The 19214-nt window shown below is 29.5% G+C and overlaps 2 protein-coding genes across 11 annotated transcripts in view; one reads left to right on the top strand and one right to left on the bottom strand.

The window, feature by feature from the left end:
- The first annotated feature begins 1770 nt into the window (after nucleotides 1-1770).
- LOC130445579 (Y-box factor homolog) lies at nucleotides 1771-13205 on the top strand. 2 transcript variants are annotated; one of them, XM_056781292.1, is made up of 7 exons: nucleotides 1771-2016; nucleotides 4163-4260; nucleotides 8640-8909; nucleotides 9030-9185; nucleotides 9252-9494; nucleotides 11298-11333; nucleotides 12349-13205. In XM_056781292.1, exons 1-7 carry the CDS (start codon nucleotides 1944-1946, stop codon nucleotides 12391-12393), a joined length of 921 nt encoding a protein of 306 aa, XP_056637270.1. In that variant the 5' UTR covers nucleotides 1771-1943; the 3' UTR covers nucleotides 12394-13205. The 2 variants fall into 2 exon arrangements, with proteins under 2 accessions (XP_056637270.1, XP_056637279.1); XM_056781301.1 differs by lacking the exon at nucleotides 11298-11333 and having other exon boundaries at nucleotides 1774-2016.
- LOC130445526 (RB1-inducible coiled-coil protein 1) overlaps nucleotides 12922-19214 on the bottom strand; it is a 62927-nt gene continuing 56634 nt past the window's right edge. For all 9 annotated transcript variants that reach the window (XM_056781239.1, XM_056781191.1, XM_056781256.1 and 6 more), the window contains one exon: nucleotides 12922-19197. In XM_056781239.1, coding sequence (XP_056637217.1) covers nucleotides 19192-19197 — 6 coding nt within the window. In that variant the 3' untranslated portion in view covers nucleotides 12922-19191. The remainder of the gene's footprint in view (nucleotides 19198-19214) is intronic.

The raw sequence follows: 19214 nt of genomic DNA on the forward strand, positions 1-19214 counted from the left end.
AATATCCTTAATGACAGGATAACAAGTAATGTATTCAATCAGCATATCAAATTTTATACGAGATTTAAACTTAAGGAAAAGATCTATATCAGTTTAAATAACTAAATTGAGAATATATATATATATATATATATATATATATATATATATATATATATATATATATATATATATATATATATATATATATATATATATATATATATATATATATATATATATATATATATATATATATATATATATATAAATGTGCGAAATTAACATTGTATGAGTATATTTGATTAGTTGCATCTCATTGTTTATTTCATGTTTTTTTCAAGTTCAAGACATTTCATCTGATAACATACCCTCTTGGGAACTGTGAGATAGTCTTATAGTTTCACTCTATATTCAGCCTTATCCTTACATGGGAGCGGCACAGACATCCATCTGCTTAGGTTACCATCCGTACTTCGTTATTTATTTAGTCGGTTATGGTACCAATTAGTTAAATAATTTATGTAAACAAACACTACTGAATACCCAGTGCCCAACAAATAATATAACCTAAGAAGAAATGCCATTTCAGTTGTTATTCAGCATGTCGGATTTTCTATGCCGGTGCCCTAAATTATACGTGGCAGAACTAATATATTTTCGCAGATCATTTACTGTATTCTATGTTATTCATTTCCACCCAGTTCTGATTTCGCAGTTTCTTGAATTCACGATAAAAAGCATCTTAAAACTGGGTCACGTTTATTTAAAAAATAATTTTCACATACATTTTCAACTAAACCAAGAAAAACTAGTAGAAATGATTTTTCTTTTAAAATTTGCCAAAGAACATAAAGTTTGTTAATGAATTTATATTAACCAAGGTACATTAAAAAGTTTAAGTCGATCTGGCCACCAACAAAAGTAAGCAATATTAATACCAGAAATACATAAAATATCACAGAACTACATCAATTTATCGTTGAAATAAAAGGTTATAGAGACTCCTTTTGTACATGTGCAAAAGTTTTGTGTATATTGTATCACAGAATATACCATGCGTATGTTTTGTGCCTTCTATCTAAAGATTATATACATGCTTGTATCCATTGAATTGAAAGAACTTTTAATTCATGCTTTTATCGACCCGTGGCTTTCGCGAGCAAACGCTCTACGTTATATATGATGTCACGCGATACCGACAGTATCGCGCCGATTTCGCCCAAAAAATTTAACCATTAGTACGAAATAAGTCACTGATGCAATCCCCAAATTAATCGTTGCTAAATCATATATTCCTCCAATTTATGTGAAATATTCTTACCAAACTACACATTTTCTTTCGCACACAACGCTCAAGGCTTTTTAAATTAAAGATACGGGAATTTCAACGGTCGCGGAAGTTAGCTTTGCAAGCGTTGAGTGGAACGTACCCTACATAATTGTACATGATACCAATAGATAAAATATATTAATAATCCTAGATATCAGTTCAAAACAGAAAGGTATCTTTCTCTATTTAGCTGTTAGTGAATGTACATGTATATAGGAAATATAGTTAAATATCTATTTATTATCAAATATTTTACAACGCGTCCATTACATCCTTACATATTTCTATTTTGATTTCTGTACTATTTCATTTATATAAATACATACGTAACATACCCCAAGCCAATTCGTTTGACCAATCAGAGCTCCTCTTATGAATGTCGCTAAGAAAATAAACAACGCATGCGTCTTTTGAAATAAGCTCAGAAATACGTCCCACTTTTACTTGGCTAAAACTGTGGCAGTAAAAAGAGATATGCTATTAACTACACGTCTTTGATCATGGAAACCGAGTATATTTAAGGGAAAACAAAACTCAAATCGTCAAGATCTTTGAACAACTGAATTCGATAGGAAGGAAGTAACATCTAAGGTGAGGTAGCGGTATAACATCATCCACCGGCCCGACCATCATGGCTGAAGCGGAGCAACAACAAGCAACGCCAGAACAACCTAAGGCAGTCCCAAAACAGAAGGAAGTACTTGGTAAGACTTTTTTAAAATATAAAATTGACAATTTTCAGTTTGACTTACCCTCCTCGCTCATCTTGGTGGCATCCATATTTCTATTTAACGAGCACATGGTCGGGAAAAGTAATATTTAATAGTTTTATAGCTTATGTTTGTGGCATATACTTAAGTATTAGTTTTTTTTTCAACTATTAAACTCATTTTATTGAATTTAACATTTTTTCAAAACCTAAACATTAAAATTACTATTCAAACGACATTTTGTCTCGAGGCTATTGACTCTACTTGCTTGTCATACATTTTTATAAGTAAATAGTTATTACTGAATTTATATTTTGTATTCTTATTCATGTTCTACTTATTGAATTCTATGTATCTTTTAATAATAGTATCATTATTAAAATTAGCCTATTTCTATATTTTGTAGAATATCGCCAAAAAAAGTTAGTCAAGCGTGGGTAGAAATGTGTAGAGTTTAAAACTTTGGAGAAATTTTAACATTGTAAATGATATAAAACGATCAAATTTGCTTCAAATCGAATTATAATTTTTTGTCTAATTCACTTAGTTTTCAAATATTGTTATATTTACACAAAAAATTTATAACAAGATTTTTTTTCATTTTAAAGTGATAATAAATTACCTTGTTTTTATACAAGTGCAATTTTTATATTTACTAAGGATTTCTAAAAACATCATGCCCTTGTAGTTGACATTAGTGAATAAAAAATGCCCTGGTTCAGACTGAACCATTTAATTAATATTAATCAAATTTTGAAAATGTGTAATAGTTATCCATTTTCTGGAAATGATTTCTTCCATTCCTTGAGAGCTTTCATTTCATTGTGCCTGTTCATTAGTATCTTGTCTATGTTATTTCCATGTTCTAATTTGCTTTGAAATCTAATTGTATCCTGGAGCTGTATTCTTTAGACTTTTAATAGCTTTGTGCATTCAATCTTTAGTTCTGTTTATCCTTTTCTTATATCATTTTATCCATCCTCGTTTATTAAACCAGAAGTGATTTTTCCATTTATTCATAATCTATCGACCTCTCATTAAAATCATAATTTTATGTCCTATTAACAGTTTAATTCAAATTTTTAGACACACATTATTTAGTGTTGTAAAATAATTCGTTTGAGTATAAATTTGTCTTTTTTTCCCCCCAAACTTTTCTGATGATTTTACCTTGCTTGGTTTACTATTTTTTATATTTCGATGTATTTAGAATTTTATCACATTGTAGATATTTCAGATTTCCAGATTTCAGATTTTTCAGCTTAATAACATTTCTTAGTTGTCTTTCAACCACAACATTTTTTTTTTATTCTAACATTTTAATTATGCTATGTACTTTTTGGGATTTCAATATTATTTTTTAAATGGTTCAGACATTAATTTAGCTAATTAATCCCATATATTAATGGTTTATCCAAAGTTTGTGCCAACCTTGAACTAGTACAAAGTCCTAGAATGAAATTTAAAAATAAATATATGCTCAAACTTTGCTTATTTGTATGTATATTTTTTAAGTTCATTAAACTGTGTTGTCATCATTGCATATTTTTAGATAATCTATGAAAATTTGAATAACAACTGTTCAAAATAAAAAAATTGAGTGTTTTTAAAATGATGAATTTTTATTTTGTTGGAGTATTTAGATCACTTAGGAGATTAGAATTGTATGAAATAGTGAACTCTCAAAGATTCAACAACTTATTACTTTTTTTCACATATCTATTCCCTTTCACTATTTTTGTTCGCATCTATTTATATTTAGTTTCCTATAAATTTTTCTGTTCCAAGTATGTGTGCTTTTCAAATTCAATTTATTAATTTCTTTTATTTATTTTTCAGTTTTTATTGGAATTTTTTTGTCAGTTCAAGTTGGTACTAGAAATTTTTCTTTATATGTTGGTAGCCCAATTTTTTGTATAGCATTTATTTTGGAGTGGTCCAGTTTTATTTTTATATGAAGATTTCAACAATTTGAGTAGTGCTGTATAGTTATATCCTGATTTGTTCATCATATTACATTCTTGATTATTAATCCACTATAGCTTATTTCTTTTTCGATGTGTTGGTGTAAATTCTTGAACATTGTACTCGCAGAATTAGATTTTATTTTGGAATATGATTTGCATTGTCTTTTCTACAGCAACGAAGGTAACTGGCACAGTAAAATGGTTTAATGTCAAAAGTGGCTATGGATTCATTAATAGAAATGATACCAAAGAAGACGTCTTTGTGCATCAAGTGAGTATTTTTTATTTTATTTGTGAACTATATTTGATAGTTGGAGTGCACATTAATATTTATTGTTTGATATTATATTAAATTTTGAAATGTAGTCCAAACAAACAATATACTTTTCAAATATTTTCAATGGGTAAATATTAAAGAAGCTTTTTTGTTCCAATAGAATATTCCTAGATATTGATGTATTTGTTTACCAAATGTGTCGAATTAAATACATATAATTTATTAGTTATTTTTGGCTTATCTTATCTAAAAATTTTTCATTTGAAACTATTTGTTTACAAATTGGTAATTATATATATCAAGAACTATATATATAATATATATATATAATAATATATATATATATATATATATATATTATATATATATATATATATATATATATATATATATATATATATATATATATATAATATATATATAATTTTTTCTTGAACATAATTCTTAAAATAAATAATAAAAAAAATAATCTACTAATTTAGCCCACCCCAATGTATACATCCCTCTAGTATTGTTTCTGGCGAATCTTTAGATCTTCAGAAGAAACGGGCAAATTTGAAACTTATTTAAATATTAAAATTTCTAAAAATATTGGATTTATGATGAAACAAAATTATTATTTATAATTTGAAATGATTTAAGCTGTTAGGTATTTATTTTTGCACACTCCTTAGATCCATCTTTGTCTTTTTAAGAGATGACTGAGTCATAAGTGTGCTATATAACAATAACTCCACGAGGCAGCCGATTATGTAACATTTTGTACTTAATAATATGTTACTGGCTGTTTTATGGGGAACACATTTTATAATACATGTTTCAAATGTTATGTTTTGTTGCTGTATGATAAAATTAAAGGTCACTGGAAAATCCAGATAAGATAATTCCATACTTTGTTTGTTTTAGTGTTTATTGATGAATGTTTTAATTATGTATTTATATATTTGTATTCAAACTTGACTGGTTAATAGTTGTGAAGTAATTTAATTCATTTGTTTATGGAGGTCTCTACTTTTATTTTCAAAAATTCGAATATAGGGATGGATATTAATCTATATAATAATATATATATATATATATATATATATATATATATATATATATATATATATATATATATATATATATATATAATTCAGAGGAATAATAAAGGAGTTTTGAGTGAAATCAAGTAGTTTTCACTCCACCGATTTTTTTTCTCATATAGTTGCTTCATCTAGATAAACGATTGAATATGAATATAAATGTATAAAGTTGTATTTAGTACGGCAGATACGGGGGGTCCCGTAGCCGTTCATACTCCCCTCAGTTTTAGTGCGTTTCCCTATGTTTTTTAATGCATAGAATCGATTTTTCGAGGGTGTCGAGCTCAAATCTGATCGAGTAATTTGTGATACAAAATGTAATTGTTTATAAAACTATAATTCTCAAAAAAAAGATCTACAAAAAGGTCTTTAAATTTAAACAGTGCAGCTGGTGTATTTGCAGCAGAAGTGTTTGATCACAAAAACTGCTTGAGAAATTATGTAGTAGTAAAAAGTAAAACCTGCATAATTTTACAAATAAGGGTTGAAAACATAATTGGAAGTGGTGAAAATGTTCTTATTGACACTTTAAGCTACTATAAGGTGCATCTCGTTTTTTTTTTAAATTTATATACCCTTAAAACACAAACAAATGACGGGTTTTTTTTTCATGAAAATTTGTACATTCAAACTTCAGTAACTTTTTAACAGATAATATTTACATAGTACGCCACATCTCATTTTGAAGCTTAAACTTTAAAGTTTAAAATGAGCTACTTCAGATCTTCCTACGTCATTTATTAACTAAATAATGATCGATAAACGTCAATTTTGCATTATATGGACTTAACTTTTTAAATATTGATTTTTAGAAAAAAACTGTAGAGACCTTTTATGTAGATCTTTTTCAAACGAATTGTTTTTATTTGTAACTTTTTTTCATATCTCTTGTTTAAGAATTATAGCTTTATAAACAATTATATAACAAATTACTCGATCAGATTTGAGCTCGACACCCTCGAAAAATCGATTCTATGCATCAAAAAACATAGAAAAACGCTCTAAAACTGGGGGGAATATGAACGGCTACGGGACCCCCATAGCTGCCGGACTAATTGCACTATACTAAATTGAGAAAATAAAAAAAACGAACTAATTACTTACTAGATATTTATGTTTCCCTCATTTTAATAGTTCAATTAAATTAATTAGATATAAACTAATTACCTAAAGATAAAAACTGTAATAAAGGTAAAATAATTACTTTTTCTATTTAGTTGTGTCTGTTGTATCATTTTTTTTTTAAATCGTGGTTAGTGGCAATTAAAAGTATAGACGGGATTTTTTTACGCTTTCAAGTATTGCTAATCATTATAGCTATTTATCAAAATGAAGGAAGGAAATTGAAATTTTCTCCAAAGAATTCATTGAAGATAGATGTAAATAGCTAGTATCATTCATTATGACCACCATTATGTTCATAATTGAAAACAGTTTATACGAATAATTGCTGTTTTATTGACAGTCGTATTGTCGAATTCATTGGATATTAGTCTATTATAACGAAAATGTCTTATAAATCATGAAAAAAATTAATCTTTAGGGAGTCAAATGGCTTGTCAGGTGACTACTTAATATTTCGGTTTATCTTTAACAGAGTGAATGTTCTTCATTTCCAATCAACATGCACGAATGAAAAGCCTCTATAAATGAGCTAATACAGTTTGGTGTCAATTGCCTAATTTAAAAATATCTTAATGAAGCATGGTGTCACTGTTCTTTTAAGGCATTTCAAAATTCCACATCTTTTCATATAATTTATAAAGGTGATCGATTGAAAAATCTCAAACCAGTTTACAGTTTCTTCTAATAAATAAAAGTGATGCTTTTTATTTAGAAAGTGCAGTTTTTCTAAAGATGCTTCATCAATAGGCAGGTGGCATTAATTTATTATTTGTACCAGGTATAAAACTGGTTTTTCAAGACTTCCAATGAACCCTCTTTTGAAATAGCTTTGTGACAAGTCTTCCCCTAACTTTTTAGTAGCGAACTTTTATACAGGGTGCTTCCATATTCTACCGACAACGCTCTACCACAGAGAGATATCAATAAATGATTCACTTTGATATGGGAATACAAACCCTTACGGGACTAGTTGCTGAGATATAGAATGTTCAAAATTTAAAATCAAAATCAAAAATTTGCCATAAATCAAGATGCCTTTAAATTTTTTTTTCAAGTTTGGTAGCCAATATGTTTCTTAATAAAGTAGTATTTTGACATAAACAAATTTTTGAAAAATTTAACCAGTGGCGCACTGTCAGGGTTAGTTGTTTTATATTTCCTGATCGTTTTAATTTTCAATTAAAAAACTAATATCCTTTTATGGAGCCAAAATGAACAGTGTTGTAGAAATTCATTTAATTTAAGTATTTCAAAACAAATAAAAATTATTCATTATCTCATATGTTCAAACTGTTAGCCGCTTACTCCAATACACCGTTTTTTAACTAAAAATAATAAGGCAATTTAAAAGAAAATGACAAAAAGAATTTCCTCCCGTGGCGTAAAAAATAGGGGGATAAAAGTGACAACTAACCTTGACAGCTTTATGTCAAAATGTCACTTAACTAAGGAGCATATTGGTCACCAAATTTGAAAAAAAAAATTTAAAGTCGTTCTTGATTTATGGCAAATTTTTGATTTTGATTTGAAAATTTGTCGCCCTATATCTCAGTAACTAGGCCCCGTAAGGATTCGTTTTCCTATATCAAAATGAATCATTTATTGAAATCTCTCTGTAGTAGAGCGTTGTCGGTCGAAAATACACCCTGTAAGATTAAATAATAAATGAGCATTTTAAATCCTCTTTTCAATTCCTGAAACTATAATTATAATTTAGTTATGCTTAATAGAATATAATTGGAGAGGGTGCTTTTTAACTTTCATTACAATACAATAAGGAAGTAATACTATGAGAAAGTGCTTTTTGATAGGTCAAAAATTGTCTGTTTATTGTCCTTTAAATCAAGTTATTAATATCTGTTTAAGTAAATTATCAAAAACATTTTTTGACTGAATGTTGAATTTCTTTTAAACAAATACCACTTATTGATAATTGTGGTATAAGCCACACAAATTGGAAATTGCAATCTGTTGTTGGTTATAAAAAGAGTTAGGAACTTGTTGCTCAACTATATCTTCTGGTCAAATCACTCGTTTGCAAAGTAAATTATGATTTTTGAAATTTTTGGTAACAATGGGTAAAACCACTTTATTTTGAAATTTGATATTTCATATATGAAATATACGATATTATTTTCATTGAAAATATATATTCTGTTTTAGTCGGCCATTGTAAAAAATAATCCGAAGAAGGCCGTTCGATCCGTCGGTGACGGCGAAGTGGTAGAGTTTAGTGTAGTGGTTGGAGAAAAAGGGAATGAGGCAGCCAATGTAACTGGCCCTAACGGTGATCCAGTAAGGGGCTCGCCTTATGCCGCCGATCGTAGAAGAGGATATCGTCAATGGTACTATCCTAGAGGAAGACGGGGACGCCGTGGAGTAAGCAGAGGCGGCGGGCCGCCAAGAGAAAGTCAAAGTGATGGTGAATTAAAGGTTAGTAATTTTCAATTTATTGTTAAAACATTTATCTTAACAACTTGGTTCTACCGTTTTGGTACTAGTTTCCAGGATATTTAGTAAAGCAGTTTTTATTGAATAAAATTTTATCTATAGGATGGAGCACAATCTGGAGGTGAAGGAGGTGGACAAGGCGGCCAAGGACAAGGTCCACCACGTCGTTTTAGACCCAGACGAGGTCGTGGAGGCTATGGAGGAGGAAGAGGATACTATAGAGGACCCTACCGTGGACCGCCAGGAGATCCAGATCAGGTAAAAAGTTTTTGAGCCTTTCAAATACTAGTAAAATATACATATAATTTATTGTTTTTCGATTAGAATGGCGATGCTCCCCGTGGTCGTCGACCCATGCGCGGACTTTTCCGCCGTAATTTTCGTGGAGGCCAAGGAGGCCCTAGACCACGTTCCCAGGACAGCCAGGGCCAAGCTGGAGAGCAAAACGGTCAAGAAGGTGGACCACGTGGACCACCACGTCCACGCTACCGCAGACGTGGCCCACCACGTCCAAGAACCGGTAACTCTCATTCGGATTCTGCTGGAGGAAACCAACAGAATGTCAAGGTATGTATATTATATTGTTTAATTTTGAAATTTGTGAAAATATCTTCGAATATTGAAACATTACTTGGAAATTTTGTTAAATAAAATAAAAGATAGATTTTAATAACAATGGTGATGGATGATTGGCACACCCAAGGCAACGGCAGTGTTATTACAATGTTTACACTGAAGTGTTCGGCTGTGCAAAATAATTACAAGGATTCGCTAACACCATGAGAATTTACTAGATTCTGTGAATGGAGTTTGATAGTAACCTTGTTACATTCCAAATATAATATGTAAAATATATATTTGTAAATAATATTAACAACTGTAGAATAGTCTGTAATTAGTCAGAATTCAATAAAAATTATTTAAAGTGCAAACTTTCAATGTTGCAAATAAAATTTTATTATTAAAATTGAGCGCTGAGATCCATTTTCTTTATCACAATTATATTCATAGAAAGTTTGTATTGGATGATACTTATTTGTAAACTAGTTTATGCCATTTGAGTGTACAGTGGCCTCGAAATTTATGAAGCATTTCATCATTAGACATATTATATGCCCTCAAATTATTATTTATACAACTTTTCACAAAAGTTGTGTACATATATCTCTTGTGGCAACTAATTGTCAGTGTTTTGTCTTCCGCTCTAGTAGTTGTGTTTGAAACCTTTTGTAAAAAAACATCTCTGATCTGATCTGAATCATTCCAGCTCCATCTGGGGTCCAAAATTCATGACTGACTGTTTACATGACTATCTTTATTCTTTATTGTTTTGAGGAAAAGTACACCTAATACGGCTTGTATTTCTGAATGGTCAGTTAGTTTACAGTCTCTTTCTTACAAGGAAACTTGTTCTTCTGTTGTGAATATAAATGTTTGTGCAATTTACTACACTATCAATCATATATGTTGTTATGAAAGCTAACAATTCTTTTTGATTTGAAGAATTCTTGACAGGACCAATGGAGCCGAGGCAAGACATTTTTACATCTAGTTTTCTTGGAAAACCTTTCCAAATCGTTTCTGTGTTTTTTCCTATATAAAACCACCACTCCTCATCATCAGATTGCTTTGAATCACTACTGCTCAAATTCTATTCAATAACTTCATCGTCACCTTCACTTTCTTTGTTGAAATTATCAACATCGTCTCGAAGTTCGTCCAAATGTGATAAATTTTCCTCAAGCTCTCGTAACTCGTAACATTAATATTTGAATTGAAAAATTCAAATTTATATTGGTAAATCAAGACTGTTTCAATTTTTCATTTCCATACCTCAATGGAGGGTAAACGATGTAAAACATGCGCAAAGAAATCTGAGAATAAGTTGCAATGCGCCTCGCGACTGCCAAGGGGTTAAATATGAAACTTACCGAACATCCCTCTTTTTCATAAAATTTTTGGTTGGTGTAAAGAAACTTCTGAAGGTCATAAGTCTCATTACATGTTCACATAAAACGTTTTTATTTTAGTTTTCATAAACATAATATTTTTCAAGAAAACCTGTATTCCTTGTAAATTATTTCATCACTTGTTACACCCATTGGAAAAATGCCACTTTTATTATTGTCATTGTTCAAGAATTTATTTATTTTATCTAGATATTGATGATGAGCCATATTCTAAGAATTTGAAGGCATAATGATGATGATGATATTAATTAATTTATTTACAATTATCATTGAATAGATGTGTAATATTACAGTTACATATTCTACTAACCAAAGAATAGATAAGTTTCAATTATCGACCTGCTTCTAACAGTTTCTCTTTGCACGCCCTCTTTACAATAGTATTTTCTTTGAATTCTAGGCTCCTGAAAATTCTGCATCTGAAAAAGCTGTTGAAGTAAGTAGTTAAGTTTTGTGTGGTGCATGTCGCGTTTTTTTTTTTTTAATTTTATATATTTGTGCACATCCAAGGCAACGGCAGTGTTGTAACATTAGCACTGAAGTGTTCGGCTGTGCAAAATTATTACAAGGATTCGCTAACACCATGAGAATTTACTAGATTCTGTGAATGGAGTTTGATAGTAACCTTGTTACATTATAAATATATAATTATTAATAGATAATGTTCAAAATTGATAGAAAATTTTTGCAAAACAATTCATTCTTATATTGGAAGGAAATTTCATGGTTTGCTGATAGTTTTCAATAGTTTAAACAGATATTTTAAAATAATTTGAATCCATCTTCATTTCTCATATTGGTATGAAATTAACATATATAATGGAAATATAATTAAATTTTTTATAATACTACAAAAAGTAATTAAGCAAATAGATTGGAGAATGCTATATTTAATAAATCGACCCAGATTTGTGCATATGCATATGATATTGCAATAATAGCAAGAAATAGAGACTGATAGAACTTTTTCAAGGTGTAGAAATAAAATGTAAAAACTCACCATAGTTTTTAATGAATCTTAAACTGTATTTAAGAAGATACCTGCATCAGAAGATTGTAGGAGACTTATATAAGACACATTACAAAGTTGTAATATATCTTATTTGTGCGATCCTGAAGTTCATTTAAAACAAATTAATAATAATGAGAAGAACTAAGTTGAAAATCTACAGGATTCTAATAATACCAATTATAACTTATGGCAGTATATATATATTTTTTTAAATTAAATTAGTGAAAGTCATATTCACACTCATTTTCACCAAACTCAGGTAAAGTGGCATGGGAATCCAATGATATACTCAAATTGTTATAATCTATGGAAACTTAACACTGGTAGACTCTAATAAGGTAGATTTTACATGTTTAGCTCTGTGTCTGTGAATTTTTTTCCAATATAATAATATTGTACAAGAGAATAAAATAAGCTGAATGTAATATTTTTGTTACAGGAAAGTCAACCAGTGCAGAATACAACTACAGAGAGCAGTGCTTAAGCGTAATCGCGCTCAAGTCCATCACTCTAAAATATTCATAATTATGTTAACAACGTTTAGCGCGTGAGTTTGTAAACTATAGCAGACAAAAAGGCATTTCATGTAGTCCATTTGTCTCTAAGGATTTCTTGTCAATTCACCAAAAAAAAATACTTGCAAAAAATATGTGTTTGCTGCAGTTTGGCGCTGCAATTTTCAATGAGAGTTAACTAAAACATTTTTGATACTTTTTATATTCTCTTTGATGTTTGTATACTGATTTGTAAATTGTAGATAAGCAAATTCAAACTCGTTTGAAAATGGCGACAAACTGATTTGTATTTTTGTTATCGGATCATGAAATGTCTTAAGACCTTATGTCTTGCTGCAAATTTTTCCTTCATAACAATTAAAAAGTAAAAAAATACTTTAAAATTCGATGTTCTGTCTTGTCAACAGTGACGAGCGTCGTACCAAAAAAAATGATTGCAACATCTAACTTTAAAATAATCTTTTCCAACTTGTGAACAAAAGGGAAAAGACCAAAAAAAAGTTGAAAAAATACAAAAAAATTCGTAAAACTCTCAAACAAGGACAGTTCAATTTTCAACTGTTTTGGGTAATATTTTTTTTCTCATCATTTGTTCATGAAATCTCGTCATACAAATATAAAATTTTTGGTATTCTTTGGGTGCTAGTCATGTAAGTAATTGAGTATATTTTCATATTGAATTGTGTAATTTTTTTGAGAATATCACATGTACTATTGGAGTTAATATTTAATTTTTTTTCAGTACTTTGTACAAAAGGGAAATAAAACTGTTCTCGAAGAATTTGTTGTTTTGGTTTACCCTCAATTCAGGGTAACTAAACCCTATTTCTATTTAAAATGAAAAATTATCTTTTTAAAAACGTCTAAATTAGTTATGTAATAGTTCTATAGTATTTTTAAATAAAGGTCAAAAACATAGTGCATTATTTAACAAGAATAGAAAATTGCAATATTTTAAATTTGTGAGTGTGAAGGTGTAGCTTATCGCATCAGTGTAATTGTGAATGATGTAAACAGTTTATTCAGTGTGAATATCACTAACGGTTTCAGAAATTTCAACTTAGATATCTGATTAATATTTATGTTTATGAGTTGGTAAGTTGTTCAGTTTAGTGCAAGTTGTGTTCTTGTATATTTTTTGGAAAGTTTGACGTTAGTTATTGGTTCCATTTTATATATAGTGTGATTTGACATTTAACTTTTTGTTTTAAATAATGCCTAAACGCAATGTTCCTACGGATGAAGTTAATAGGTTAGTATGAATGAGTTTGGTAGGGTTCCAGTATCATTTTTTTGTAGTAGTAGTAAGAAGTAAAAAAAGTCAACTTGAGAAAGTAAGTAGAAATTTTCATTTCCCACTTATCATATTTTAAGCCTATTTCAATGCTTTCCAATGCCTTCGTCCATTTATTCCAATCAGCTTCCTTTGCCCTCCATTTCATTATCTTGAATAGACCCCACCTCTTAGGTTAATTGTGGTAGCTGTAGGCATTTGATTGCTATTTTCAGTTGTTTCCAATTCTCCCTGACAACAAGGAGCTAATTATGGAGTCAGCAGTGCTACGTTCGTGACACTTCAATTCTGACCTAGTTGTGACAGATGTCTAGCTGCTCCCTTATTCAGGTAATTTTTTTGATACTTTTAAAATTACCTTAATATTTTTGTTTTCTACTACAATGTACGGGGCTTTATCGTATACTTCATAATTCTTTATTGTGTTCTTGGTAGTTTATAAGGTGGCTTAGGATGTGGAGGCCAAGGGCCCCCGAATATAATGACATGAATGCGTTAGGGTTAGGAAGTTGGGTTATATACTATGGAAATTAATGAATAAGTCAAGCAATGATGAGGAACTTAAGTTGTAAACTTATTGTGTGTTCTAGGTCATAGCTGCACCACTAACGACTTAGCTGTTCGAAAATACAGGATTTAATTTATATTTAAAAAAAAAAGTAATTTCACACGTGGTCACTTCAAAAGTAAAGTATGGAATCCCATTTATTGATATAAGCACGTGAAAATTATTCACGCTGAGTAAATTAAACAAAATATGGATTTTACTAATTTATTATTGCACTTGGCATTGTTATAAAAAATTTGTAGAACATTTTTAGATTAAATTAGTTCCATACAAATACATCCTGCTGATAAAAATATCATACTTTATACAATTTCATGAAACAAAAAATAACACATTTTTTTAAAAACACCATTCAAATTCAGGCTTTACTAAATATTGTAAGAAATTATCATCAATCTGTGGACAAATTATTTTATAACTAACTTGTTATTTTCTATTATTCATCTGCTTATTTTTGCCTCCCAATTGCATTAACAATTGCAAAGTTGGCTTAATAATGGAATTCCTGCTCCAGTGAAGGTTCACACATTCAGATTTGAAACATGTAGAACACACCAATTCATATAAATGAATAGCATTGTAAACAAACTAGTAAATAAATAAACATACATTGTACAGGTAGTCACCACCAAGACTGTGATAAAGTATAAAAATTCGTACCAGCACATAAAAGTTTTGGTAACATACCTTTAAAACCGTGATTTGGCAGTGATAGGACCAATTTTAACGATTTATTGAGTACATAGTAAGTATTTTGGTAAACTAACAATTACAGAAAATACTAAAATGAACATTTAATTTAGATTTAAAAAAATATCACTGCGATCAGTTTACAGATAATTCTTCTCTGTATCATGAAATTGTTTTGATCCATATTTTATGTCATATTTTATCCATAAATAAGTGTCCCAATGAATTTTCACAATGAAAAATAGTTATTAGCTTGCTTGTAGTTAAGATAGCTTAAAACCTCTTCGTTCAGCTCCTCGTCGTCCCGCTCAAAGTTTCTTTAATTCAAGGAAGATATGGTAATCACTGGGTGGGTCTAGGCTGAAAGGGAGTTGTGTGAGACTGACAGTTAGGAATGAATGTTACCACTCAAAACGTTTTGATGTGAGAATCGAATGGAAGCGTGGGACGGGAACTGGGAAAAATGGAGCCCAGCTACACGTCAGTCTACTAAAACTTCCGCTTGACAGCGTTTCTAGGGCCACAACTCCTTGGGAACCTTATTATATGGACAACGTTCATTATCTGAGTAAATTGTTAGTTTTATATCTTTCTGCAATGTGATGCTGTTTAGCTAATTACCAACCGTTTTCACAAAAAAAAACGTATTTTATCACAATTTTTACTTTGAGGTCGGTGAGTAGCTACACACCTCATTGTTCCATTTATTTTTTGTCATAAATTTAAGACCGTTGCATGAAACAATAACTAGATTGATGTTCTTCTTACCACAACATAATACCTTACTTTCTGCATATATACATATTCACACAAATTTTATACAAATAAAATTAATACAACTAAAAAATTATCACAAAAAAAAGAAAATTTCACTTTTATGTCATATATAATTGTTTACAATCATTAACAATTATATTCTTAAATCTATTTATCTGTTCCAAGATAAATTGGAAATTTTGTGGGATTACACGTTACATCGAGAACTGATTTAAAATGTTTGATGACTAAAATTTATATTATTAGAAAAATTATTATTCTAAATACAGAAATTGTACACAGTCGATTAAAGAAAAATATCAAAATAAATTATGTTTTTATTTATTTTTTATGTTAAATATTTTCGACAATAACGTGCATTTTAGTCATATAAAATACATTTCAAATCGGGATAAAAATTATAATTTTCTCGTATATCTTTGACTTTGACCCATTAAACAAGAAAAGTTTGATCTAAAATTACTAAGGCCATACAATGCTGTGAAATACAGAAAACTTGTATTTTCTTGCATAATATTATCCAACTCACCTATTTACCTTCCAAAAAGTAATATTTTGGAATACAAAATATTCAACAGTAGTTTTATGAACGTGCTGTGAAATAATGTGCAAAAAGCAAAACTACTAGTATCTTCTAAGCAATAATTGTACATAACAAAAATTAATGGAACTAATGTGTCAATATTTTGCTCAATGGCTCAGGAAAACATCACTTTTGGATTCAACTATATTTTTAAATATAAGCACTATACATGGGGGTTGTTCGTATAAGGCCTTCAAGTAAACAAGAAGAGGAACAAAATATCAATCATAGACCCAGGGAATTGGTTTTAAAAGATAGGAAATGCAGCTTTCAAACAGTTTTTAAACCTAGATTGAGCTATATGTAAATGTGATATAACCTATGGAACTGGAAAATTGAACTTAGAGGTTAATGTAGGTGGGAAATATTAACAAATCTCTTTTAACACTTGGTAGAGTTATTCAAGCTTTAGTTGACAAATCACAAAAACATATTCTTTATAGAGATTCAAAATTCCCCTCAAAGATTATTTGGGAGGACATACGAAATCAGTAGTTATTGCAACCATTTCACCTGCCAGAAATTCATATGAAGTGACCGCTAGTACTTTAGATTAAACTAAAGATATAAAGAATATCCCGACAGTTAATGAAAAAATGACAAAACAGGAAATTACTGATAGTTTATTTGAAGAAAAAGAAAAGTTATAAAAAGATTTAGATGCTATAGCTGAACTGGAGAAAATATTGAACTAGGAGAATTAAATAGATACAGGATCGAGTGTATTGCAAAATCAGAGAATTTAAATTTTCCCGACATTTCCGCTTCCACTTTTAATTCATTATCAAGAGAGGGTGTTGCGTAGGGTAGTTATTCGTTAATTAATCTAAGAAATTATTCAATTCCGAGGTATAACCTACAACAAATCACCCCTGTCGGCTGATTCTGAAGCCTACTCCTTGGAATTCATCTTCTTATTCGAACGATATGCTATAGGTTGCTTATATTTTTTTTTTCTATTTCTGATCATCTTTCCCCATTACTCTTATCTTAATTCTTATATATTTGAAGTTTTGATTCTGAATTGCTTGCATACCTCAATTTTTGTTTATTTCTATCACATTTCCACTCCCTCTTTTGTAAGTTTCTTCAACATACTTTCCATTATGTTTCTTATTTTTTTAATTAAAATTACGTCGTCCGCGCATGCTATTTTTTGACCTCTACCAGAATTTCCTTCACTAAAATTTTTTACTACATGCTTTAGCTTTAGATTGAATGATGAAACAGTCACCTTGTCTCACTCTTTTATTGATTGTGAATTATTCAGTTTCTCCTTTGCTGGTCAGTATATCATAGTCTTTAAAATTATTCGTTAATGGCAAGTCATGTAAATCCACAATTTGCATGACCTACCATTAACCAGAGAGTGGAAAAATCACATGAGCACCAGATTGATATGTAAACGCTGTGTTTAGATTTCCAATAAGCGTTTAATCCAATCAATAGAAAAAATATTGTGAAGCCACTGAAGCGACTGAAACTGACAATAAGAAATTAGAAGCTGCAAAGTTATCATAAAGGAACAAGATGACTATTTAGGACAAGAGAAGTTTATTTCGGTACGAAAATAAACAGTGGAAAGCTTGAGGAAGCCCAAAAATTATTGAAAGTTACAAAAAATTTGCAAAGCGGACTGCGCCATGGTACTTACAATTTTTTGATGTTGTGGTATCACCTTTAAAAAGTTCGAACTATTAGGAGAGTTGACCTGGTGAATAAAGCTCTAGTTTGTTAATGGGGACCTTGAAGTCTCACCAGGACTAAAATATTCTTTTATGTTAGTCAATCGACAAGTTTTATAATTGATCTTGTTTGTTTGCAGAAAGCCATAAAGCAAAACACCTTTGGAGGTTAAACTTCTAGTCCATATATATAATGGATTCGGGTTTTGTACCGCAAATTTGACGTGGTAATGAAAGTTAGCACTATAAGAAATCCTGAAGAAGAATATATGGACGTACATAAAGAATATCCTACTATACACTATTGAGAGTGTAAAATATTTGTCAACTACTGGTATACTTAATACTTTGAAGTGAGTTTAGTTTTCCATAACTATTAATATACTATTACTGACAAATTAACTTATTTTGTAAACACTGTAATATTCAAAAAAATATTTACATATACTTTTTGATGAATGGATGAGGTATCAAAATTCCAAATATTTTGAAGAATGAAAAATTATTAGTATTGAAAATACTAATTACTTTTTAATAAACAACAGCATCATTTTTTACTATTCTATATGTACAAAATTCAAACAAAAATGTTTTTGATTTTTCGTCAAATAATAATGATTGATTCCTAAAAACTGTATTACTTGTTTTCAAATTTTATGTTTTTTTTAAATTTTTTTAAATCACCTCAATCTACAACCTAAGATTCAAATGTAAATCAGTAAAAGGTATAAATATGGTAACCTTCAACAAATACCGATTCTCTTATAGAAATGAAAAAATTAGAGAAATTTATAAGAAATTATAAATTATTATCATTGTAAGAAAGGAGATTAACCGACAAGATTTATGCTGTCAGTTCATAACCGAGGAAAAAATCTAAATTAAATTTTAATCATGGCAGCAGCTAAAATATAACGATTTTTTCCCAAACTAAATATTTCCTTCTAAAGTCCTCTCTATATAAACAAAATATTATTTTAAACATGAACTGTCAACTCAAAACTGACAAATGTCAATCATATCTCCCATTTATTTACTCAGGTAGCAGAATATCAATATCACAATAAAATTAAACATGTAGTCCACAGATCCATGCTAAGTGAAGTTTCTTAAATTACGAGAAAAGTATTTTCGATGGGTTTGTTGTCTGCAAACTGCAAATTATCCTCTTCACTCCTATAAAGATATGAGGA

The sequence above is a fragment of the Diorhabda sublineata genome, chromosome 1, assembly GCF_026230105.1.
Source record: "Diorhabda sublineata isolate icDioSubl1.1 chromosome 1, icDioSubl1.1, whole genome shotgun sequence".
Lineage (NCBI taxonomy): Eukaryota > Metazoa > Arthropoda > Insecta > Coleoptera > Chrysomelidae > Diorhabda > Diorhabda sublineata.